The sequence below is a fragment of the Balaenoptera ricei genome, chromosome 2, assembly GCF_028023285.1.
Source record: "Balaenoptera ricei isolate mBalRic1 chromosome 2, mBalRic1.hap2, whole genome shotgun sequence".
Lineage (NCBI taxonomy): Eukaryota > Metazoa > Chordata > Mammalia > Artiodactyla > Balaenopteridae > Balaenoptera > Balaenoptera ricei.
The window spans coordinates 35351477-35377773 of record NC_082640.1 but is presented as its reverse complement, the minus strand read 5'-3'; the positions used below and the strand labels follow the sequence as shown (position 1 = coordinate 35377773).

The 26297-nt window shown below is 39.3% G+C and overlaps 1 protein-coding gene across 2 annotated transcripts in view; it reads left to right on the top strand.

The window, feature by feature from the left end:
* Positions 1-26297, top strand: part of EFL1 (elongation factor like GTPase 1) — a 139115-nt gene that overhangs the window by 25041 nt on the left and 87777 nt on the right. For both annotated transcript variants that reach the window (XM_059912335.1, XM_059912336.1), the window contains exons 8-14: positions 4227-4350; positions 6088-6164; positions 6899-7035; positions 8424-8546; positions 11880-11979; positions 15904-16055; positions 16297-16463. In XM_059912335.1, the coding sequence (XP_059768318.1) occupies positions 4227-4350; positions 6088-6164; positions 6899-7035; positions 8424-8546; positions 11880-11979; positions 15904-16055; positions 16297-16463 (880 nt within the window). The remainder of the gene's footprint in view (positions 1-4226; positions 4351-6087; positions 6165-6898; positions 7036-8423; positions 8547-11879; positions 11980-15903; positions 16056-16296; positions 16464-26297) is intronic.

The following is a 26297-nucleotide window of genomic DNA, read 5'->3' as shown; positions in this document are numbered from 1 at the left end:
CCCATTCTGAGGGTTGTCTTTTTGTCTTGTTTATGGTTTCCTTTGCTTTGCAAAAGCCTTTAAGTTTCATTCGGTCCCATTTGTTTATTTTTGTTTTTATTTCCATTTCTCTAGGAGGTGGGTCAAAAAGGATCTTGCTGTGATTTATGTCATAGAGTGTTCTGCCTATGTTTTCCTCTAAGAGTTTGATAGTGTCTGGCCTTACATTTAGGTCTTTAATCCATTTTGAGTTTATTTTTGTGTATGGTGTTAGGGAGTGTTCTAATATCGTACTTTTACATGTACCTACCTGTCCACTTTTCCCAGCACCACTTATTGAAGAGGCTGTCTTTTCTCCACTGTATATTCTTGCCTCCTTATCAAAGATAAGGTGACCATATGTGCGTGGGTTTATCTCTGGGCTTTCTATCCTGTTCCATTGATCTATATTTCTGTTTTTGTGCCAGTACCATACTGTCTTGATTACTGTAGCTTTGTAGTATAGTCTGAAGTCCGGGTGCCTGATTCCTCCAGCTCCATTTTTCGTTCTCAAGATTGCTTTGGCTATTTGGGGTCTTTTGTGTTTCCATACAAATTGTGAAATTTTTTGTTCTAGTTCTGTGAAAAATGCCAGTGGTAGTTTGATAGGGATTGCATTGAATCTGTAGATTGCTTTGTGTAGTAGAGTCATTTTCACAATGTTGATTCTTCCAATCCAAGAACATGGTATATCTCTCCATCTATTTGTATCATCTTTAATTTCTTTCATCAGTGTCTTATAATTTTCTGCATACAGGTCTTTTGTCTCCTTAGGTAGGTTTATTCCTAGATATTTTATTCTTATTGTTGCAATGCTAAATGGGAGTGTTTTCTTAATTTCACTTTCAGATTTCTCATCATTAGTGTATAGGAATGCCAGAGTTTTCTGTGCATTAATTTTGTATCCTGCTACTTTACCAAATTCATTGATTAGCTCTAGTGGTTTTCTGGTAGCATCTTTAGGATTCTCTATGTATAGTATCATGTCATCTGCAAACAGTGACAGCTTTACTTCTTCTTTTCCGATTTGGATTCCTTTTATTTCTTTTTCTTCTCTGATTGCTGTGGCTAAAACTTCCAAAACTATGTTGAATAATAGTGGTGAGAGTGGGCTACCTTGTCTTGTTCCTGATCTTAGTGGAAATGGTTTCAGTTTTTCACCATTGAGGACGATGTTGGCTGTAGGTTTGTCATATATGGCCTTTATTATGTTGAGGAAAGTTCCCTCTATGCCTACTTTCTGCAGGGGTTTTATCATAAATGGGTGTTGAATTTTGTCAAAAGCTTTCTCAGCATCTATTGAGATGAACATATGATTTTTCCCCTTCAATTTGTTAATATGGTGTATCACGTTGATTGATTTGCGTATATTGAAGAATCCTTGCATTCCTGGAATAAACCCCACTTGATCATGGTGTATGATCCTTTTAATGTGCTGTTGGATTCTGTTTGCTAGTATTTTGTTGAGGACTTTTGCAAATGGCCAATTTCTTACTATAATTTATGATTTTATAGTATGTTTCAGTGTTTGTGAAAATCTTTGTTTACCACTTTTTGAGTTAAAAACAAGACATATATCTGACACATTGTTGTAAAGGATAAAAAAAAACGTAACAGTCTGGGTAGCCCAAATCAACAACAACAACAAAAAAATCCTAGAAGCATGAATAGAAATCTACCTAATCAGAACAGTTATGACAGTAAATGTTTGAATCCCCTGTTGAGGAGATACTGTCTTTTATAAGAAGGAAATTTCCAGAGGTTTGCTAAATAAAATAAACATAAAGGATAAGGGACAGAGGGTAAACACCAAAGCTTTGGCTCAATGTCAATCAAGTGTGAATAAAAAGAAAGTAGGTTTGGCGATCTTAATGATAAGCAGAGCAGAATTTATGGCAAATCTGGCATAAGGATCACTTTTATGTGGATAATTGGCACATTTCTGTAGTAAAGAGATTAATGATCATAACAGCAAAGTTCATGAGGCAAAAATAGAAGTATAAGTAGAAATCCACAGGCATGTGGTTTGGGGGGATTGCATCATATCACAGTTTAACATCAAATAGAAACAAACCATATGAATAGTATTATAATTAAAGTCAGGATTTGTTTTAAGTGTCAATGAAGGATATATAAAAATTGATCCTATGTCAGGCAAACAAACAATTCAAGTTCAAGGAATATAAACTATGTTGAAAGCTTATACAAATCACTCAGTCATTATCTCCAGCGCTAACCATCTAAGAATGGACCCAAGTTGCCAATATGATGATCAAAGTGTTGACTCTATTTATTGAGGACCCAGCAAGCATCACTGTAAAGAACAGGGCTCCCTGGTAGAGTTAGGCTGGAGAATGAGCTTGGGACCTCAGGCCACAGTAGTTGCCTCCCATTGTCTCCCTCCTGTAGGTCCTGTAATGGTTCTGCGAATCTGCATGGAGGATTGCAGCCTGTCTGGCAGGATCAGGTGTTGAGAGATGGAAAGCCCAGGGTGAGATAAGGGTCTGCTGACTTGCCTCTGGAAAGAAGGTTCTGTGCCTTGCTCTAGGTGTACTTAACTCCAGGAAGTCAAGGAGGAAGCTTGGCTCTTTTTACTGATCCCTGGAGTAGGGAGCAAGACAGAGCTTGCTTCCGTTTTGAGGCATAGGAACTCTGCCCAATAAGTGTTGGCCATTGGCCTTCTTTTTGCTTGTGGAGTAGCCATTGAAGTGGGAGAGAGATCAAGAGTGCTCCTTTCAGCCCTCCAGAGTAGGAAAGCTATGTCTATGGAGTAAGGTAAAAATTGGTAAAGAGAAGATGGGTTCCCTCCAAAAAGACGAAAAAGATTATGAATTAATAATATAGTGATACTAACATATATAAATAAATTATGTATAAATTATATATTATATACATGTTATATATACAATTTATATATAAATTTTTATATGATAAGTATAAATAAAATAATCATAGAAACTAAAGTTTTGGAAAAGTGAAAAAAACCTCTACTAAATAAATAACTGTTGGATCAAATGGGAAATAAAGCTTACCATAGTGAATTACTTCGGAAATGATGGACCTTTGAGGCCATCTCTTTCAGGATGTTAGTAGCTTATAACTGTATGATATGAATTTTGATTCCTGATGGGTGTTTTTCTCTCCCTTGGCCCTCAGTGAGAGGGGGCATTGGGTATTTAGCTTTAGCAGTTTCTGTAGCATCTATTTTTGCTTCTAAGCTGCTGCCTGATGCTCTTCATATTTCTGGTTCCAACCATAATTATTAACTTCCACTCCTGCAGCTTTTTATTGCTCCCACCAGGCTTCTATTATCGTAAGAGAATATCAGCTAATTGGACTTGGTTGTAGTTAACCCCTAGATTCCACAGTTGTTGACTGACAGGTAAAGAATTGTCTAGAATCTGTTAACTTTGGATTCCTTCTGCATTGGAGAATATAGCAGGCGCCTTTTAAGTTGCTGGTACTTTGAGAGTTGGACTCAAAGCTTAGATTATGTAGGAACATACTGTTCCCTGCAGAAAAGGTATTTTTCCTAGGCCCTTTACCCAGACACTGCAGATGCTGTAATATACAGCATCATTATTTGTCAGGTGACCCGCTCTCATGTGGCTGGGGTGTGCAGTAGAGCAGACCTGGTGCTAACTGGCTTCTCTAAGGGCTGGAGAGAGTTAATTAAGTGTGTATCTATCTGTTTCCTGTTTAATCCCGGATGCTAAAAAGCCTTTAGGCTTTTTAGGTTCTGGTTCTCTATGTTCTGGCTCTAGAGTTTGTTTTCTTTGTGAGCAATAGGTACCTATAGCAGTGAAGGGCTGAAAAAAAGTTTATTGTTGGCGTGGCTGCAATGGCAGCTGGAGCCTGCATTTCCTTGGCCATTATTCCTCTTGTTTTACACATGCAGAATTTAAAAAGGGAGGTATGGCATGAACTCTGATTCACATGAATTTAGGGAAAGTTGGACAGGAAGCTGGGCTCTGGAGCGAGACTGCTTGGGTTTGAATCCCGGCTTCACTTGTTACCTGTGTGATATCTCGTGCTTCATTATCCTTTTCTGTAAAATGGGGGAGATAATTAGTACCTACCTTGTAAGATAGTTGAAATGACATTTAAAGCACGTTGAACAGTACCTGGCACAGAAACACTCAAGTGTTAGCTGTACTCATACTTATTTATGTTGTTATTAATAACGTGAACACTTGCTTTTCTTTCAGAATTGAACACTTTGCCGAAATCTACAGTCAAAAAACTGGCATCAAAAAGGAAGTTCTTTTGAAAACCTTGTGGGGAGATTATTACATAAATATGAAGGCTAAGAAGGTTATGAAGGTTGATCAGGTAATGTGGCATATGTCCCTGTTGATTGTTGGTCACATTGTTGCCCTATGAAAACCTGTACTGTAAGACACCTGTAATTTGGCCTTGGTTTATGGGAGTCAGTTCATGAGGGATTTTCTACTGTATATATTTGGCTAAAGCTCATGTGTCTTATATCCAAGTATTGCTTAAATGGAGTTCTTTAAATATAGGGAACAAAGGACTGCCTGGGTTTTTTTGTTTGTTTGTTTGTTTTTTCTTTTTAAGAGGAGCAAAAATCTCAGATCCTGTGCATGTGAACTTGAAGACACATATTTTCCATCAGGCATTTGTGTGTCCCCTTCATAAAGAGACATCTCTTTCAGACATCACTGTGTGGCCCACACTTTATCCCTAGTCTCAGCTGAGGCCTTCTCTCATTGAATGTCAGTCACCATGCTTTGCTGATGTGGAGAGGCAGGTGCTCCCTGGAGCACTTCATTGTATCGATTGAGGTGATTAAGGCTGCTGAATCACATAGCCTCAGAGGATGCTTTTCTGGAAGATTTTTTTAAATGTAAAATTCAGGGTTTTATAAATTCATTCTCATTGAAGAGCATATATATTCCTTTAAGAAGGTATTTATAAGTATAAAGCCACAGGAAAGAAAAAATATTAGAAGCCAACACTGCTGATGCTGTGGTTTTCATTTCTTTCATTCTTTCTGGATAGATACATACATCCCTCAGTTGAGATTTTGCTATTTATATAATGTAGCTGCTTTTCTGCTTGACATCATATTGTGAACATCTTCCGTTGCCATTAAAAGCTTTCTATAAACAGTGTAAACAGTGTATTTAAGAGGGAGCCAGTGTATGAAGTGGGAAAGAGCATGGTTTGAGAATCCAACTCTGTTTGAATCTCAGCTCCACCACTTACTAGTTCTGTGACATTTGTCTCAGTTTTTTTCATCTGCAAATTGGAGATAGTAATACTTATAGGGTGGTTATGATAATTATATGAAATATCCAAGACAAGTCTTTAGAACAGTTCCTGTCACATAAGGACCCTATTACATCATCATTTACATAATCTACATAAATGTAGAATCTACATAAATTCTGTAAGAATGGACATAATTTTTATTTCTGTTTCACAAATATTTTGATATTTTAAGTAAAGCTGTGGTGGGCATCTTGATAAATACATTTTTATGTCTTGACAATGACCTTTTTTTAACCAGGCATTCAAAGGTAATGGCCTAATTTCCCAATACCTTGCCAATAGTTCTTGAGAAAGAGGGTATCAGTTTATATTCCAGCTCTTTGTATATTATCCATCTCAAAGTGCTCTTGATATTATTTTGTACAGTTTGGTAAGAGAAATAGTTGGGGTTTTTTTGGTTTTTTTTAATATCTTCTTCCTTGAAGTTGAACATTTTTCATGTTTAAGAACATTCTTTAGAACAAAGTCCATGGAAATTTTAGAGTGAAGTTTTAGCTCTCAGCTTGGGTATCATGTATTTCTTTGATGGCAGTGAAAGGGCAACTGGTCTTATTTGTGAAGTCCATGGTTCCTGGAGGAAGAGAACAGTGGGTTGTTACTGATTGTAGATTATTGGCTGTTTAGAGCATTCTTATAGCTACTTTCCTCCACTTTTCTGTTGGGTAAATATTTTCTAGTAGAAATGAAACACTGATAATAAAACATGTCAAGAATGAATATGTAAGATACCGATTAAATATTCAGAACTTTAAGCCCATTCATCCTTTTTTACAGGCAAAAGGAAAGAAACCTTTATTTGTACAGTTGATCCTGGAAAATATATGGAGTTTGTATGATGCTGTCTTGAAAAAGTAAGGCTGTTATAAATTGTTACATAAATTGGACAGTATAATTTGCCTCACTTTTCAGTTTGATGAGTCACACTTCAGAAAGCTGAGATAGACTGAAAAAATGAACAGAGCCTTTACAGAGGAGTTGATTACAGGGCTTGGAAACAATTTAAAGGAGTATGTGTAACCCAAGTAAAGGGTGACAGGAGGGAGAGAACAGCAATATTTTATAGAGTGCTGAGGTGAAGAGATAAAAGGATGGAAAGAAACATTAGACTTTTGTTTATACAAGCTCAGTTTAAAATAAAATAGTAATTATAGTAGAAAAGGTGCTTGATATCAAGGATCACTAATGGGGCACTTGGGGAAAAACTTGCCTGATACACATGGAAAAGAATGTTTGCTTCAGTAAATTTCTAAGTTGTTCCAGAGATGGAATAATGATTTTTTAGTATTTATTTATACAATTGCTTTACCAGTTGACATAGCTTTTTTAGGGAGATTGTGGAATGGTGCTTCATGGGACGTTTTAAAGAAAAGTTCATTTGGAAGTGTATGGGTAGAGGTTGAGCAGTTTTCTCCTGTGGCAGGAGCCCCTTCAAGCGTTTTTATTTTTTTGTAGTAAGAGTAATACATTAGGAATAAATGTGTCAAACAATGTTGAGTCCCTTTTCCTCACTGCTCCTTTGTGTCTTTATGTGATCTTTCTCTCTCCTCACCCCTCACCTCCCACCCATCCTGTATGTTTACTATAGGGACAAAGAAAAAATTGATAAAATCGTGACTTCTTTAGGATTAAAAATTGGAGCCCGAGAGGCACGGCATTCAGATCCTAAAGTTCAGATCAATGCTATTTGCAGTCAGTGGCTTCCCATATCTCAAGCTGTTCTTGGTATCCTTTATTTTAATGGTTTTTAATGAAATCATAGATTTGACTAAACAAGAAAAACCAGTGTGTTATTGGCAATCCGGAAATCCTCTGAAAATAACGCATTTCCATCCAGAGTCTTCTGGGGTTATTTAAGGTTCTACCATGAAACTGTATTAAGTACTTTAAAAATGAGTATATTAATATTAACTAGGACTAATACTAATATCAACCTGAATGTTCTTTAAAAATGTTTTTAGTTTTTGTTTAGTAATCTGTAAAATAAAAACTTTTAGGCTAAGATTTACGTATAAGTAGATAATTTAGATGTTTGTGTTAGGATCACTGGTTCATTTTATTTATTTATTTATTTATTTATTTTTTTTTTTTTTTTTTTTTTTTTTTTTTTTTTAAAGCCGCCTTCTTCACCTTCTTTTTTTTTTTTTTAGTTAATTTATTTATTTTTGGTTGTGTTGGGTCTTCGTTTCTGTGCGAGGGCTTTCTCTAGTTGTGGCAAGCGGGGGCCACTCTTCATCGCGGTGCGCGGGCCTCTCACTGTCGCGGCCTCTCTTGTTGCGGAGCACAGGCTCCAGACGCGCAGGCTCAGTAGTTGTGGCTCACGGGCCTAGTTGCTCCGCGGCATGTGGGATCTTCCCAGACCAGGGCTCGAACCCGTGTCCCCTGCATTGGCAGGCAGATTCTCAACCACTGCGCCACCAGGGAAGCCCTATTTATTTATTTTTGAATTTTATTTTATTTATTTTTTTATACAGCACTGGTTCATTTTAGACCCATATTTTCGTTAGCTTGTTGATACTTCCTCTCACATTAGTGATTCCAAAAAGACTTGATTTTAAATGGCTTACATTAACTAAAGTGATTTTATAGATGAATTTAGACTATCTTCTTCTCCTTGACCTGTGTGTACTCAGGCATACCCCTGCAGTGGGCTGGGGGCGCAGTGTCCTGGAAGTGAACCAGCAGTGGATCTCAGAGCTGTGATAGACACATACCCCTACAGTGACACTCGCTCTGGTGGGGGACCTTCTTGTATCATAGCTTGTGGCTGATGGTTGTTCTATACCAGTCTATGAAACCACATAAAAGATTTTGAGGACTTAAAAGGTCACAGTTAGCCAGGCTCCTAAGCTCTGTTGTCCTTCCTCACTTGTTCCGTAGGATGTCGGTGTTAGAATGTCTATCACGAGGATCTTTTCTGGGCTCTAGAGTGTCCATGAACTCCCTGAAATTGTATCCATATTTTGAGATGTGATATATGGCGTAGTGCTGCCTTACAGCCCAGGCATCTTATAGACATACATTGTCACCTCAGTATTTAGTGCATACTGTGAATCTCTGCCATGGTGGAGGGCACTTGCTCAAAGTTTTGAGTCCTTAACAACAGACTTCAGCTATGGTGTGTCAGAAACTTCCTAGTCCCCTTGATATTACAGCCGAGAGAGTGGAGAAACTGATGTGCGCAGGATCGCAAACATTTGATTCTCTTCCACCGGAAACCCAGGCGCTGAAAGCAGGTGAGGTAAAGATGAACACAGCAGGTAACATATTTTTGATTGTCCTAAGTCCAGACTACTCTAGACCAATTTGCTAAATGCTAGTTTGCTAAATGGCCAAATGGCCAATTCTACAGATAAACAATTTGACAAACATTTCACCAGTTGCCTTTTGTTTTCTAACATTTCAGTTTTGCTAGAGACATTTTGCTCTGCCAGTGGAGTGGGGATACCAGAGGCTCTGAGACCCCTACCTTTTGCCCTGATCACATTTCATAATCTTATAATCATGCTGTATTCCATCCTCCTAAATAGCCAGGAATGTGTTCCTAAAGTGCCGTATCACCACCATGGCTGTGTCCCCAGGGACTGTGGAAAAGTGATTCCAGGGGCTGTGCTGCTCTTTTGAAGCCCCCTATATGCGCTCCCCATGAGAGGGATCCTCCCATTCCAGGCTCTGTGTGGCTCCATGAAATTCATGTGTATGTACTCACTTTCTCCTATTCTTTTTCTCCCAATCTATTGAATTTGCAGCCCCTGCCCCCCAAGTCACTGCTGTTCTCAGGGCCACTGTTGACTGTCCTTTGTTATATCTTTCAGCCAGTTCTCAATCCTCATCTGACGAGATCCGTCACTACCATTTGACATGGTTGATCACTCCTTCCTCCTTGAGTCACTTTTTTCCTTGACTTCTAGGCTTCCACATACTCCTACTTTCTCCCTGTCTCCCTGGCTATTTATTCTTTTTTTCTTTTTTTTTTTAAAACAGAAAAATCAAACAAAGTTTAATAACATATATACATGGGACAGACCCAGGAAAACAGAATAACTGGCCGAAACCCTCACCTTAAATACTGTGAGTGGTTCAGGACTTCAAAGGGGAGGAAGGCAATTCACATGAAGATGGAAAAGCAAAAGTTTGGTTGAAAAGAATGTTTGCTGGGCTGTGCAGAGACTCTGGGACACAGAGTGGACTCTGATCTCTAGGTCCTGCCAGGTTTCCCCCACCACACCTGGCCCATATTCTTTACAGTGATAGCTGCATATTCTTTTCTGGTGATAGCTCTATTCCGGGACCAGGCCCCGTATCTGAATTCTTTAGACAGCTAAGGGGACATAAAAAGAAGGACTTCCTGAGTCTTCTCCTTCTTAAAAATAATCAGCCTAAATTAATCCTCATGCCAAAGAAACACATTCTGGGGTGGCAAATTTTGCTCTTCAACAGTTCTGCCTTTGAAATGTCTTCAAGGAGTGTCACAGTCCAGAAGCTGAGTTGGTAGATTGTTCCATCTCATTAAACCAGTCTCAGTCCTGACAATAGATCTGTCTAGTTAAATTCATTTCTGGAGGCAGTGATGCAGGTGGGCTCTCAAAGTTAGGCTTATAAGGTGCAAGCAATCAGGTATTATAAGAGGCATTTCTATGGAGACAGAAGAAAAAGGTTAATGGTTGGAGCAAATTATAAACCAACTTCTGAACCTAGGAGGCAGCCAGTCAAGATTTCTAGATGTCAGAGTCAAGTATCATCTGCAGTGTGAAATGTCGTTGATGATGTCGTTGAGTGTTCAGGTAAACTTTCTGAGCGGCTTACACAGCAACAGGCCTGAAGATTGTCTAAACATGGGATGTTGTGTGGTGGTCTCTCTTAAGTGTATTGCAGGTTGTTCAGCTTCAGTTTGCGGGGCTTCAGGAAAGGGGCAGCTTTGGTTCTCAGTGATTCCGAATCAAAAGTGGGAGAAAAATTGGAAATGATACTTTGGAGAGTTGTAGCCAAATATTTGAGGAAACTAGAAGAATTCAGGATCCAGTCCAGTTTACCAGTAGAAAAACAAAACCTCGAAGATGATAACAGAACTAGAATCGAATATCCACAAGTGTGTATTATAGTTTCTATTGAAACATAATTTTTTTCTCTCTGAAGTCACCCTGATTTCTACCCAAGATAGCCAAATTAAGACTAATTTGTTTGCAGAGTAAGTTTAGTTTCATTAAATTTGGCCTGATTATTTTTATAGGTCCAGCAAGAATAGTTAACTGACTATATAGGCTCTTTTAAATCTGCTTTGCTGGAACTTTTCATAAGGAATTTCCAGATTGAACTTCTAATAGCCTCTTGAGGCTAGGAAGCCAAGCCAAATATTTGCCATCAGAGCTGGCTGTTTATTCTTAATCTCTTTTTCCAGTTCCTCTCCATCTCCCTGACTTTTTAACTGTGGGATGCCCCAAAGCAAGGCTTAGTCTTTGGACCTCATCTGTTTTCTACCTGCTGACCTTTTCCAGTCTCAAGGCTTTGCATGACAACGGCATGCTCCTAATTCCCGCATTTATCTCAGGCCCCTGCATCCAGTCCATCTGCAAATCCTGTTTACTCTTCCTTTGAAATATATCCAGAACAACTGCTTTTCAACATTTCCACTTCTGCCTCCCTGGGTCCTCCCTGGACCATGATCTCTCATCTGGTTATTATAATAGCTTTCCAGCTGGTATCCCTGCTGCTGTTCTTGATAGCCTTTCACGTTTTCTCAACACTGCAGCCAGGGTGATCCTGTTAAAAATTGAAGTCAGGGCGTGTCACTTTGTTCCTCACAGTCTTTCAAAGTTTTCCCTGGCAAGACTTCTGATAGGCATTTAATTCTTGATTCCTTTATTTCTTACTTGAATTTTACTGTTGAATTCTTTATGTGTGAATTATTTTGATGTGGGGTGATTTTTTAAAAAAATTACCAACCGATGGTTTTTTATCTTAACCAGTGGTTTTTTTATGTAGGTTAAGAAAAATGTCAATATGTTGATAGGAAATTGTGTTAAAATTTATAGACTTAGGGAAAATTGACATCTTTATAGTATTGAATCTTAATTCATTTCTAAGGTTTTTGGTTATTATCATGATAAGATATTTTTGTCTGTTTTATTTTCTAACTTGTTTTTGTGAGGGATTGGAAAAGCTACTGGTTTTTATGTATTTTATTAGTAAGCTACCTATTGACTGTTGACCTTTGGTAAAATTTCTCAGTTCTATCCCTTCTCCACAGGAAACACTTCTGAGGGCTTATGGTGGGTGGTTAAGCCCATTTCCTAGCTTTAGTTCTATGTGGGAGTTCCTCCAGCCCTTCTCCCACCCTATCAGTTTTGCTTTTCTTTCCTCATTTCTGCCAGTTCTCTTGCTCTTGCTCTACTATTTTTCTAGCAATTTTATACTTTTCCAGATGCAATTTTTATCATAGTGGTAAAACATTATAGGTTGCTTACGTATTTAGATGATGCCATGTTCTAAACTTCCTAATTGTTTTCAGAAAAATCTGGCTCTTTAATAATGGAAAAAAACAGTAACAGTTTTACTTCCTGTCTGTTTAGCTTTTATGAAATGTGGAAGCGAAGACACTGCTCCGGTTATTATCTTTGTTTCCAAAATGTTTGCAGTTGATGCTAAGGCTTTGCCTCAGAATAAGCCAAGGTAAGGATAAAAGGAAAGTTGGGTTGGGCCAGGGAAGTGGTGTAGGTTTGACGGGGCTGCAGTGAGGGTGTGGGTGGGAAGGTGCAGGTAATGCTTTCTCTCCTCAGCCTGGAACTCATACGCCGCAGCCCCTGCGGGAACATAAGATTTGCAGGGTACTTTATCTTTCTGTGATACCTCTGTAGGAGATGGTTGTTGAAATCAGCTCTGGGACTGTTGATTTGAATTCATGTCAGTTTGAAGAGCAGTAAGAGTAGTGGTAGCCACAGTTAACTTTTATTGAACATCAGGCAGGTTCTAATCTAAGCCTGTCTTGTCTGCCCCAGTAGAGATTGTTGGATGGGTGAGTATCTCTGCTGATCTTCACGTGTATTGTGCGTGTGTGGAGGGAGATGGCTCATTTCTCAAGTTTCCAGAGTCTTGGAGGATCTATTCTACATCATATGAGTTGGTCATGTGTCTTCCCCTCCTTCCCAGCTGCACTGCCCCCCCCCCCTCACCGCTAGTATAAATGATTAGATCCTGATCATTTCTCGTGAGAATTATTGCAGCAGTCTCCTAGCTGGTTCCCCTGCCCCAGTGTCTAACTCTGCCAGTCCATTTGCCATCCTTCCTTCAGTATGATTTTGGTGTCTGGAATGAAAAGATTCACTCGATATAGGAGCTTGGAAGCTCCTCTTCTGTGCTATCCACAGCTACTCTGGGGGCATTCTGTGTAACAATCTTTCAAGTAACCTGAGAGAAAGGATATAAATATTACTTCTGAAGAAGGTCCTGGTACCTCAGGCAGCATCTCAGATCTTACTCTTTTATGTTATAATTAATAATGATGATAACACTAATAATTGGCTGCAGTTTATTAAACTTATAATATTCCTGCCTCACCATTAATTATGCCACTTAGATCTAACAACAGTTCTGCAATGGAACTGTTTAATGTTTCAGTCTTACCTGAGGAAATTAAGAGGCCTTAAAAAGATTAAGTAGTACACTCAAGGTCACATAGCTAGAAGGAGGCCAAAACAGTTTTTGAATCTACATCTGTCTAGCTTGAAAACCTATGGTCTTCTACTTCACTGTGTGGAATCTGGCCTCTGTCATCCTGTGCAGCTTTTTAACCTCCACCTCTAAATCTAGGCAGGCAACCTTCCAACCTGCCTGCCCTTTTTAGATTCTGGGCCTTTGCTTTTGCTGTTCTCAACTGTACTCTATCAAATTCTTGCTGAATACTTAACTTGCTGATAAGTACCTGTTAGGTAACATCCTACTAGGAGTTTTTGAGGCAGTTCCTCTCGGCTTCCTTCTTGAGAACCACCTTCTTTTAGTAACAAGATGTGATCTTCAGATAGAAGCCGCGTTCCTTGGTCCCTTGGTTCCCATCATCTCAGCTACCTGGTGGTGTGGTTACTGATCGTACCAACTACAGCCAGCTTTCCAGCCCTTTCTCTGACACTCTCCCAGCCTACCCCTCGGCCAGCTTCGCAGAGGCCAGAGCAGGAACATTCAGCTTGGAATCCTGAGGGTGGGTGGTTTTGTGTCGTTGCCTCTTTTCCTTTCTTCTCCAGATTCACCTCCCCAGTCTGCCATTTGACGCTCCAGTCAGTATTCTCACCTCTGGTCTCCTTCATCCCTGCTGTTGCTGACTGCCGTCCCCTCAGAACTGTCATCCATAGTTAGCTCAGCTACAGCCTCAGTAACTCACCACCCACAGATGTTCCTTGACTAGTAGAGCTCTGTTTTCTTGCAAATAAATTCCTCTTTATTCTCAATAGATACTAGTTTACACAATGGGTTCTTCATATAAAACCTTGCTGACTTCTCTTCCGTCTGCTCTGTTTACCTCTGCCACCACTCCCAGTGCTCACAGCAGTGCCTGGCACATAGTAGGCGTTAACTGGATGGATGGATAAGCATGTAGATGGACAGCAAGCCTGCATGCATGTGATGCTGACTTAGTGAATATAAAATGCTAATCAGGTTATGAGCTCAGGCAGAATGAGGATTTAATATATGTGAACAAATATGCTTCTTCCTTAACCAAAGCTAAAATAAAACCACATTTACTGAATGTGATGATGATTTTATCGTCTTTAATTCCTTCTGGATGGGAGACATAGCCTGATGATAACGAGTATAGAGTTTGGAGTCATATCTGTATTTGAATTACGGCTCCTCCATTTATTGTCTGTGTCACTTTGGATCAAGTTATGTAAATTTCCTAAGCCTCCAGTTTCTCGTCTGTAAACTAGGAGTAATAATACCTGTGTCATTTGTTTTGATAATATGTGCTATAATATACGTAGAGTGATGAACACAATGTCCGTATCATAGTGATAAGCCCATTGGAAGAGACAGTTTCTCTCCATGTGCTAACAAGTGCATCAGGTTTTTTTTTCCCACCCTGTTTGTAGTAATAATAATGTATTCTGCATTTATATTTTAATTCATACTTTTCAGATACTCTTGTAAAAGATTTTAGCAAAAGTCTAGAAACAAGGTAAGTTATCTAAGGGTTGATTGAAGGAGCAGCTGGAGTGTGTAGCCTGAAGAAGAGAAGGGGGAGGGGGAGGAGAAGGGCATGAATGCAGATGATTGAAAGGAAGGCAGAGGGAAGAAGGTTTGTTGGATGTTGCTCCAGAAGACAGAACAAGAGCCATGACAAGAAATTATGAGGAAGCAGCTTTTATCCTGTATTTGAAAGGCCTTTAACATGTAGAGCTTCCAGTAAGGAGGAGCTTATCTCTTGTAGCGAAACTGCCAGCAGGTTTGATTACCTAACGACACCTGAGCAAGCCATTCTCAAAGATCGTGCTCTCATTTTTTTGTGTCTTATGTCACAGCCCTGCTACCTGCATTGGGATGGGTCTGACTAGAAGGGGCCGACTCCTAGAACCGAATTCTTTGATTTCGAGGGGCAGGTGCTAAGGGAGTAGAATTGGTGTCCAGCCCTAGTGGGAGGTCTTGTCTAGCAGGCAGGTGTCTGAAGAGGATAGCAGTGGACAGTCAGTGACTTAAGCGTTCACCTCCCAGGGTAGCCTACACAAAGTAAAAAGGGGTTTTAGGGTACCTGACATCAGGATCTCCAAGAGCATGTGGCCATTTAGAATGCACGTGGACAGTGCACTCTCAGAATGGCCATCTGAATGGATTCCAGTGCTTAAGGAGAGAGAAGGGGAAAGGGGAATGGCAGGCTGGGAGACGAGATTATCAGCCAGGTGTCAAGTCAGAGACCAGGGAGTGAAGCAGGAATCATAAAATCACAGTGGGGGACAGCAGGGGAGGCAGGCACAAAGTGACAGGATCAAGCAACATGACCCACCCTCCAGATGAACCCCCCAGCAGACAGCCAGACACACCCACGCACTGCCTTTTCTCTGGTGGTACTTGGGTCTAACACAATGACTGATAATCACTATTTGACCTCTTATCCTGATGAATTGCCAGCGTTCAGCCTGACCCTTCTTCTTGGACCTCAATTCTCCATGAAGATATATTTTTGTACTTGAGGAGAAAACCTCAATCTCATTGAAGTCTTATGCTTATCTCTCTACAGGGGTGTTCTGAGCCCCGGTGTCTGTTACTCACACCCTTCCTTTTCCTGTCCTTTGCCTTATCGAGGAGGAACATCGGTACCTAAGAAAGGTTCCATGCTGTTGTGTGTGGCTCTGTGTGGGGACATGGGCTCTTGCATGTCAGTTCATAAGCTCAGACTAGCTGGGGACGCAGCATTCTCAGAGAAAGCCCGACAGGCCTTCTCTCCTCTTGCTGCAGTGAGGGAGAGAACTTGGGGAAACCTTCCGCCCGGATGGGACTGGGGACCAACCATCATCTTCTCCAGCTACGTTAATACTTGCTGTTTCTCTGCTTGAACAGACTGAGAGATGCTTGATGTTGCCAGGTGTTAACGTATCTGGTATCCTGTAGACCTCTCACTCAGGAGGAGATTGCTGAGAGGCGTGAGCATGCAAGACGAAGGCACGCGGAGAAGCTGGCAGCCGCGCAGGGCCAAGCACCCTTGGAGCCCACCCAGGATGGGAGTGCCCTTGAAACGAGTCCACAGGGAGAAGAGCCGAAAGGTATAGCTTTCCTAAATAGGCTTTGGTGAGACGGGATTTTTACATAACTTGGGACACTCATCCTTTAGCTCTTGGGCTTTTTAGCTTTAAAGGTAGCTTTTAGCAGTATACTTTCATTCTTGGTGTTTCCTTGCTGAAACTGGGCTGAATATAGCATATTCCCTGTTCCCTCTGAGTTTCTCAGCAGTCCCTGGATTGGAGAGAGCATTCCTGGCACTTATTATCCTTTGGCTTCTGGCAGGTGATGAGCAAGAGGTGGAGAGTGAGACCCCTAAACCTGTGCCCCAGGAAGCAAATGACCAAGAGCCTTTTATTGCATTTGCTCGAGTATTCAGTGGCGTGGCTCGAAGAGGAAAGAAACTTTTCGTCTTGGGGCCCAAATACAGTCCTCTTGAGTTTTTGCAGCGGGTAAGAATTGGAAGTAAAATGTTAGTTTGTTTCAAGGTTCTGATACCTTGTCAGATTGGTTGAGATTGGTGATTACCTTATTAGTAGATTTATTTTGTCTCTAGAAAGGCACATTCAGGTGAATCCATGTACTTCCTCTTGTGTTACTTCAGTAACATTTGGTAAACCTGTCTCGCTTAGTAGCATTTAGGAAATTAAACCAGTATATGAACCAAGTTTTCAAACCTTATTTAGTTAATTATAAGGCTTTTCTGCTCAAGGCTAGAGGAAGGAACTGGTAAGAACAGATGTCATGTTGGAGCCAGGGCAATGGCAGATGTTCAAGAAATATCCAAAAACTAGGTGGCACAGGCCAAAGGCATGGGCAGTGAGCAGGTGATAGGCAACAGTTTCTTGGCAGGCAGATCCCAGAAATTGATCAGGAGGGTCTGAAAGTCGGTGAACAGCCAGCATCTAAATATGTCTGAGCCAAAGGGCAAGTAAGAAGCCACAAGCTAGAGCCGTCAGAACATTTTTGGACATAAACAAGGGATATATGTAGTAAATAAATGATAAAGGTCATAGGATGAATGCCAGAGGTCCAGGGAGCCAGTCAGGATCAGCGAGAAGCAGTTAAGTGAGGAGCTTCTAAGACGTGCGGCATCACGAGCAGAAAAGCACGTGCTCCTCTCCTTGCAGGTTAACCAGGGGAGCTGCTGTATGAATGAGAGAGAGGGAGATGGCAGTTGACAGAAGTCTGTGCCATCAACTTTGCCTTGCCTTGAATGCTGCTAATTCCATCAGTTTTAGCAGTCTGATCCTTGGACATTGCAGTGCTGAGTGGTGGCTAAGCAGTTCGTGCTAGTCTGTGACATGTTTGGATTTAGCAAGAAGGAGCACAGCAGTTGGTGTGTATAGGGTTAGGTTTTATGGGAGGGTGAAAGTGCTGTGATGGCATGTATAAAAATCCATTTATGATCATCTTACCATCTTGGTTTACACGTAATTGATAGTTTGTTATTTATCAGAAAGGGTGGTCTTGGTTAATTTTTTTCCTTTTTTACTCTCTTAAACTGTCAAGAGGAGTAAGAAATTGTTATTTAGTGAAACACTGATTTATTGGGCATTAGAAATTCCACGAGCACTCCAGTTTATCTTCTGTACATAGTGTATCTTTGCTCTTGTGGGGCTCAGGATTGAAATCAACTGCTTATGTGTCAGATGACTAAAGCAGGAATGATAAAATGAATTGACAGCACAAATGACTCCTTATTTCAGTAATTGGATCCCCGTAAAACCTAATTTCAGCTACTTAAAAAAAAAAGTGAATATTTCAGACATATCCCTGCCTGGAATTTTGTGTTTATCCTTTGTATTATTTTTTTCTATTGCTGCATGTTACAGATGACCACAAATTTAGCAGCTTAAAACAATACATGTTTTCTCATCTCACAGTTTTGTTTTGTTTTTTTTTAAATTGGTCCTGCCTTCCAGTGCAACCCAAAGCAAAGCCACTCTGCCTTATCAAGCACACACTATGTGTACTTTACTTAATCCTTACCACCATCATTACTCAACCGTCCTGCCATGAGTTTAGTATTATTTTACTGTTTTATTATTACAAATAAGAAACCGGAGACTCAAAGAGTTTAAAAAACTTGCCCAAAGTCACACAGCTAGGAAGTGGTGGGTCAGGGCTTTGAATTCATATCTGTATGGCCCCCAAAGCCTGTGCTTTTTCCACTACACCAGTGGTTCTCAAAGTGTGATCCCAAGACAAGACCAGCAGTACCAGCATCTCCTGCGAACTTGTTAGAAGTGCAGATTCTTAGGCCCTGCTCCAGAGCTACGGAAGAAGACATTCTGGGGGGTTAGACCCAGGAATCTGTTTTAATAATCCCTCCTGGTGATTTCCTTGCCTGTTCAAGTTTCAGAACCACTGCCTACCATTCTGCTTCCCCAGCTGGCTGCTGCTTCTGTTCACATCTGACCGAGAATTTATAGGTGACTTCTCTAGGGCTGGACATCACTATGTCTCTGGAGCAGAAATGTGCTGCACACACACACCCTTCCCCCAAACACATACACACATGTACTCGGTAACCAGAGTCATTTTTAAAACTGCAGATATGATGTATCCCTTTCCTACTTAAAGTTCATCAGTGTCTCACCAATGCACTAAGGAGAAAGCCCAAACTCCTCAGTGTGGCTTTTGTGTGATGTATCCCTTACCTGTTTTCCAGCCTCCTGTCTACACAGACCTGTTCATGCTTGCTACTCACATGAACTAGAAATGTTGTCATCACCTGGGAACTTGTTAGAAATACAGAATCTCAGGCCCCACCCCAGACCTGCTGAATCAGACTCTGCATTTTTTTTTTAAAACATCAACCTTAAGTTTATTTTTTTCTGAATTTTTGAATTTTATCTATTTTTTTATACAGCAGGTTCTTATTAGTTATCCATTTTATACATATTAGTGTATACATGTCAATCCCAATCTCCCAATTCATCCCACCACCACCACCTCCCACCTCCCCAGCCCCTTTGTCCCCCTTGGTGTCCATACGTCTCTACATCTGTGTCTATTTCTGCCCTGCAAACCAGTTCATCTGTACGATTTTTCTAGGTTCCACATATATGCGTTAATATACGATATTTGTTTTACTGTTTCTGACTTACTTCACTCTGTATGACAGTCACTAGATCCATCCACGTCTCTACAGATGACCCAATTACATTCTTTTATGGCTGAGTAATATTTCATTGTGTATATGTACCACATCTTCTTTATCCATTCGTCTGTCGATGGGCATTTAGGTTGCTTCCATGACCTGGCTATTGTAAATAGTGCTGCAATGAACATTGGGGTGCATGTGTGTTTTTAAATTATAGTTTTCTCTGGGTATATGCCCAGTAGTGGGATCGCTGGGACGTATGGTAATTCTATTCTGACTTTTTTAAGGAACCTCCATACTGTTCTCCATAGTGGCTGTATCAATTTACATTCCCACCAACAGTGCAAGAGGGTTCCCTTTTCTCCACACCCTCTCCAGCATTTGTTGTTTGTAGATTTTCTGATGATGCCCGTTCTAACTGGTGTGAGGAGAGACCTCATTGTAGTTTTGATTTGCATTTCTCTAACAGTTAGTGACGTTGAGCAGCTTTTCATGTGCTTCTTGGCCATCTGTATGTCTTCTTTGGAGAAATGTCTATTTAGGTCTTCTGCCCATTTTTGGATTGGGTTGTTTGTTTTCTTAATATTGAGCTGCATGAACTGTTTATATATTTTGGAGATTAATCCTTTGTCCGTTGATTCGTTTGCAAATATTTTCTCCCATTCTGAGGGTTGTCTTTTCATCTTGTCTGTAGTTTCCTTTGCTTTGCAAAAGCTGTTAATTTTCATTAGGTCTGATTTGTTTATTTTTGTTTTTATTTCCATCACTCTAGGAGGTGGATCAAAAAAGATCTTGCTGTGATTTATGTCAAAGAGTGTTCTTCCTATGTTTTCCTCTAAGAGTTTTAGAGTGTCTGGTCATATGTTTAGGTCTCTAATCCATTTTGAGTTTATTTTTGTGTATGGTGTTAGGGAGTGTTCTACTTTCATTCTTTTACATGTAGCTGTCCAGTTTTCCCAGCACCACTTATTGAAGAGAATGTCTTTTCTCCATTGTATATCCTTGCCTCGTTTGTCATAGATTAGTTGACCATAGGTGCGTGGGTTTATCTCTGAGCTTTCTATCCTGTTCCATTGATCTATATTTCTGGTTTTGTGCCAGTACCATATTGCTTGATTACTGTAGCTTTGTAGTATAGTCTGAATTCAGGGAATCTGATTCCTCCATCTCCGTTTTTTTCCCTCAAGACTACTTTGGCTATTTGGGGTCTTTTGTGTCTCCATACAAATTTTAAGATTGTTTGTTCTAGTTCTGTAAAAAATGCCATTGGTAATTTGATAGGGATTGCATTGAATCTCTAGATTGCTTTGGGTAGTAGAGTCAGTTTCAAAATATTGATTCTTCCAATCCAGGAACGTGGTATATCTCTCCATCTGTTGGTATCATCTTTAGTTTCTTTTATCAGTGTCTTATAGTTTTCTGCATACAGGTCTTTTGTCTCCCTAGGTAGGTTTATTCCTAGGTATTTTATTCTAGGAATGCAAGAGATTTCTGTGCATTAATTTTGTATCCTGCAACTTTACCAAATTCGCTGATTAGCTCTAGTAGTTTTCTGGTGACATCTTTAGGATTCTCTGTGTATAGTATCATGTCATCTGCAAACAGTGACAGTTTTACTTCTTCTTTTCCAATTTGTATTCCTTTTATTTCTTCTTCTTCTCTGATTGCCATGGGTAGGACTTCCAAAACTGTGTTGAATAATAGTGGTGAGAGTGAAATCCTTGTCTTGTTCCTGATCTTAGAGGAAATGCTTTCAGTTTTTCACTGTTGAGAATGATGTTTGCTGTGGGTTTGTCATATATGGCCTTTATTATGTTGAGGTAGGTTCCCTCTGTGCGCACTTTCTGAAGAGTTTTTATCATAAATGGGTGTTGAGTTTTGCTAGAAGCGTTTTCTGCATCTATTGAGATGATCATATGGTTTTTATTCTTCAGCTTGTTAGTATGGTGTATCACATTGATTGATTTGTGTGTATTGAAAAATCCTTGCATCCCTGGGATAAATCCCACTTGATCGTGGTGTATGATCCTTTTAATGTGTTGTTGTATTCTGTCTGCTCGTATTTTGTTGAGAATTTTTGCATCTATATTCATCAGTGATATTGGTCTGTAATTTTCCTTTTTTGTAGTATCTTTGTCTGGTTTTGGTGTCAGGGTGATGGTGGCCTCGTAGAATGAGTTTGGGAGTGTTCCTTCCTCTGCAATTTTTTGGAAGAGTTGGAGAAGGATGGGTGTTAGCTCTTCTCTAAATGTTTGATAGAATTCACCTGGGAAGCCATCTGGTCCTGGGCTTTTGTTTGTTGGAAGATTTTTAATCACAGGTTCAATTTCATTACTTGTGATTGGTCTGTTCATATTTTCTGTTTCTTCCTGGTTCAGTCTTGGAAGGTTATACCTTTCTAAGAATTTGTCCATTTTTTCCAGGTTGTCCATTTTATAGGCATAGAGTTGCTTGTGGTAGTCTCTTAGGATGCTTTGTATTTCTGCGGTGTCCGTTGTAACTTCTCCTTTTTCATTTCTAACTTTATTGATTTGAGTCCTCTCCCTCTTTTTCTTGATGAGTCTGGCTAATGGTTTATCAATGTTTTTTATCTTCTCAAAGAACCAACTTTTAGTTTTATTGATCTTTGCTATTGTTTTCTTTGTTTCTATTTCATTTATCTCTGCTCCGATCTTTATGATTTCTTTCCTTCTACTAACTTTGGGTTTTGTTTGTTCTTCTTTCTCTAGTTCCTTTAGGTGTAAGTTTAGATTGTTTATTTGAGATTTTTCTTGTTTCTTGAGGTAGGCTTGTATTGCTGTAAACTTCCCTCTTAGAACTGCTTTTGCTGCATCCCATAGGTTTTGGATCGTCGTGTTTTCATTGTCATTTGTCTCTAGGTATTTTCTGATTTCCTCTTTGATTTCTTCAGTGATCTCTTGGTTATTTAGTAACGTATTGTTTAGCCTCCATGTGTTTGTGTTTTTTACGTTTTTTTCTCTGTAATTGATTTCTAATCTCATAGTGTTGTGGTCAGAAAAGATGCTTGATATGATCTCAATTTTCTTAAATTTATTGAGGCTTGATTTGTGACCCAAGATGTGATATATCCTGGAGATTGTTCCATGTGCACTTGAGAAGAAAGTGTAATCTGCTGTTTTTGGATGGAACATCCTGTAAATATCAATTAAATCTATCTGGTCTGTTGTGTCATTTAAAGCTTGTGTTTCCTTGTTAATTTCCCGTTTGGATGATCTGTCCATTGGTGTAAGTGAGGTCTTAAAGTCCCCCACTATTATGTTACTGTTGATTTCCTCTTTTATAGCTGTTAGCAGTTGCCTTATGTATTGAGGTGCTCCTATGTTGGGTGCATATATATTTATAATTGTTATATCTTCTTCTTGGATTGATCCCTTGATCATTACATAGTGTCCTTCCTCGTCTCTTGTAACATTCTTTATTTTCAAGTCTATTTTATCTGATATGAGTATTGCTACTCTGGCTTTCTTTTGATTTCCATTTGCATGGAATATCTTTTTCCATCCCCTCACTTTCAGTCTGTATGTGTCCCTAGGTCTGAAGTGGGTCTCTTGTAGACAGTATATATATGGGTCTTGTTTTTGTATCCATTCAACAAGCCTGTGTCTTTTGGTTGGAGCATTTAATCCATTCACTTTTAAAGTAATCATCGACATGTATGTTCCTGTGACCATTTTCTTAATTATTATGAGTTTGTGTTTGTAGGTCGTTTTCTTCTCTTGTGTTTCCCACGTAGAGAAGTTCCTTTAGCATTTGTTGTAGAGCTGGTTTGGTGGTGCTGAATTCTCTTAGCTTTTGCTTGTCTGTAAAGCTTTTGATTTCTCCATCGAATCTGAATGAGATCCTTGCTGGGTAGAGTAATCTTGGTTGTAGGTTCTTCCCTTTCGTCACTTTAAATATATCATGGTACTGTCTTCTGACTCGTAGAGTTTCTGCTGAGAAATCAGGTGTTAACCTTACGGAGTTCCCTTGTATGCTATTTGTCATTTTTCTCTTGTTGCTTTCAATAATTTTTCTTTGTGTTTAATTTTTGCCAGTTTGATTACTATGTGTCTTGGCATGTTTCTCCTTGGGTTTATCCTGCCTGGGAGTCTCTGCACTCCCTGGACTTGGGTGGCTATTTCCTCTCCCATGTTAGGGAAGTTTTCGACTATAATCTCTTCAAATATTTTCTTGGATCCTTTCTCTCTCTCTTCTCCTTCTGGGACCCTTATAATGCGAATGTTGTTCCATTTAATGTTGTCCCAGAGGTCTCTTAGGCTGTCTTCACTTCTTTTCATTGTTTTTTCTTCATTCTGTTCCACAGCAGTGAATTCCACCATTCTGTCTTCCAGGTCACTTATCTGTTCTTCTGCCTCAGTTATTCTGCTATTGATTCCTTCTAGTGTAATTTTCATTTCAGTTATTGTATTGTTCATCTCTGTTTGTTCTTTAATTCTTCTAGGTCTTTGTTAAACATTTCTTGCATCTTCTTGATCTTTGCCTCCATTCTTTTTCTGAGGTCCTAGATCATTTTCACTATCATTATTCTGAATTCTTTTTCTGGAAGGTTGCCTATCTCCACTTCATTTAGTTGTTTTTCTGGTTTTTTATCTTGTTCCTTCATCTGGTACAAAGTTCTCTGCCTTTTCATTTTGTCTGTCTCTCTGTGAATATGGTTTTCCTTCCACAGGCTGCAGAATTGTAGTTCTCTTGCTTCTGCTCTCTCATCTCACAGTTTCTGTGGGTTAGGAGTCTGAGCGCAGCTTATCTAGTCCTGCTTAGGGTCTCACAAAGCTGCAATGAGAATGTTGACTGAGTTGTATTCTCAGCTGGAGGCTCAGCTGGGGAAGTATCTGCTTCCAGACTTCCTTAGGTTGTTGGCAGAATTCACATGCTTGTAACTGTGAGACTGAGGGCCCCAGATTCTTTTGGCTGCTGTCAGCTCCTAGAGGCTGCCTGCAGTTTCCTGTCATGTGGACTTTCCCAGCCTGGATGCTTACTTCATCAGGCCCGAGAGGAGACTGTACAGTGAATTTACTAGCAAGACAGAGTCTTGTGTGACATGAGGTCATCGTGGGAGTGACATCCCATCACCTTTGCCATATTCCCTTGGTGAGAAGCAAGTCACAGGCCCCACTCACACTGAGGGGGAAGGGATTGCACAAGGAGGTGAACACCAGGAGGCAGGGATCATAGGAGGACTGCCTTTAGTCTGTCTGCTCCATCCTTGTCTTGCTTTTCCCTATAGTTTTACAACCTATGTGTGCATCACTAAAGAATATCCTGTTTGTGTACTTTGTTTAAATGGAATCTTACTGTAGTTACTCTCCAGTTTGCTTTTTAACTTAACATTGTGAGGTAAATTTATGTTGATGCTTATTCCTGTAGTTCATTTATTGTTCACTGCTGTGTTGTATTTCATTATAGAAATATTTTATTTATCCATTTTCCTTTCAATATGTATTTGGGCTGCTTTCATTTTGTGCTAATCGAAACAATGCTACATTGAATATTTTTGTACATCTTCCTTGTGCATATTTGCAAAAAATTCAAGGTAATATGCCCATAGTGGAATTGCCTGTGTGTATCTTCAGCTTAACTGGATAATTCCGAATTGTCTTCCAAAGTAGTTCTGACCTACACTCCCAGCAGCAGTGTTTAACAGTGCCAGTTATTCCACGTCCTCACCAAAATTTGGTATTGTCAGGCTTTTAATTTTTGCTAATCAAATGGGTATGATATGGTGTTTTGTTATGGTTTTAATTTACATTTTCCTTATTACTCTTTTAACATGTTTATTGGTCATTCTTGTTTTCTCTGATGAAGATATCTCTTTGGGTCTTTTGCATAATTTTCTATTGTACAATATATACTTTTTAATATTGATTTTTATATATTCTGGATATTAAGTTTGTATATTCTTTTGTGTATTCTGGATACTAACTCCTTGTCATTTTTAAGTTTTGCAAATTCCTTCGTCAGTTTGGGACTTGTCACACTTCTTATTTAGTGTCTTTCAGTGGACAGTAGTTCTTAATTTTAATGTAGTTGAATTCATCAGTCTTTCCCATTATGGGTGTTATTTTTTGTAACTTGTTTAAGAAAATTAAAATTATGACTACACTGAAGACACAAAATTTTCTGTTTTCTTCTAAAGTTTAATGTTTTGCCTTTCATGTTTAAATGTTTAAGTTAGTGTTTGTATTATATGTGGTATGAAGAAGGGATCCAATTTGATTTTTGTCCGCATACAAATAACCAGTTGTTCCAACACCATTAATTGAATAATCCTATCTTTACCCACTAATCCGCTTTGTCAATTCTGTAATAAATCAAATTTCACATGTACATTGGTCTGTTTCTGGACTATTAGACTTCATTTTTTCTGTTTGTCTGTCACTGTCCCTATTCAGTGTTGTCTTCTTTTCTACATGTTTTGACATCTAAAAGGCCAAATTCCTCTACCTTGTTTTTCTTTGTATCTCGTTTATTCCTAACTCTCTACTCTTCTCTATAAACTTTACAGTCATCTTGTCAGGTTCCATGAAAAGTCCTGTGGAGACTTTGGTATTGATTTAAATCGGTACATGTATGGCACTAGTCAACATTTTGCAATGCTGAATCTTTCTATCCATGAATGTATTAGGTATAGCTCTTCACTTATTTAGGTCATTTAAAATGTTTTTTATTAAAGTTTTATCATTTTCTCTATAAAAATCTTTAATCACTTTTGTTACTAATTCCTAGCTCTCTTATATTTTGTTGATATTGTAAAAGTTACTGTTCTAAAAATATATATATTTTCTATTGCTGATTTATAGACATACAGTTAATTAAGTTTTGTATATTGGTCTGTGGCTCATCTTGCTAAATTGTCTTAGTAATTATAATTTATCTGTAGTTTGCTTTAAGTGAATGATCATACTGTCTGCATAATTCTGATTCTTCCAATTTGATCCTTATATTTTAAATTTCTTCCACCCTATCTTTAGAGCTCCCCTACAGAGTTGTCACTGAGTCAGAACATGTACATTTAAATGTATCAGGTGCCTGAAAGGTCATCATTTTCATGAAGTTTCCACGTCTACCCTAACACATTATCTTCTCCCTCCTCTGAGATTTTATGAATTTACTTGCCTGTACTGCTTTTTTGTCACTCACTCTAGGTTTGCAATGG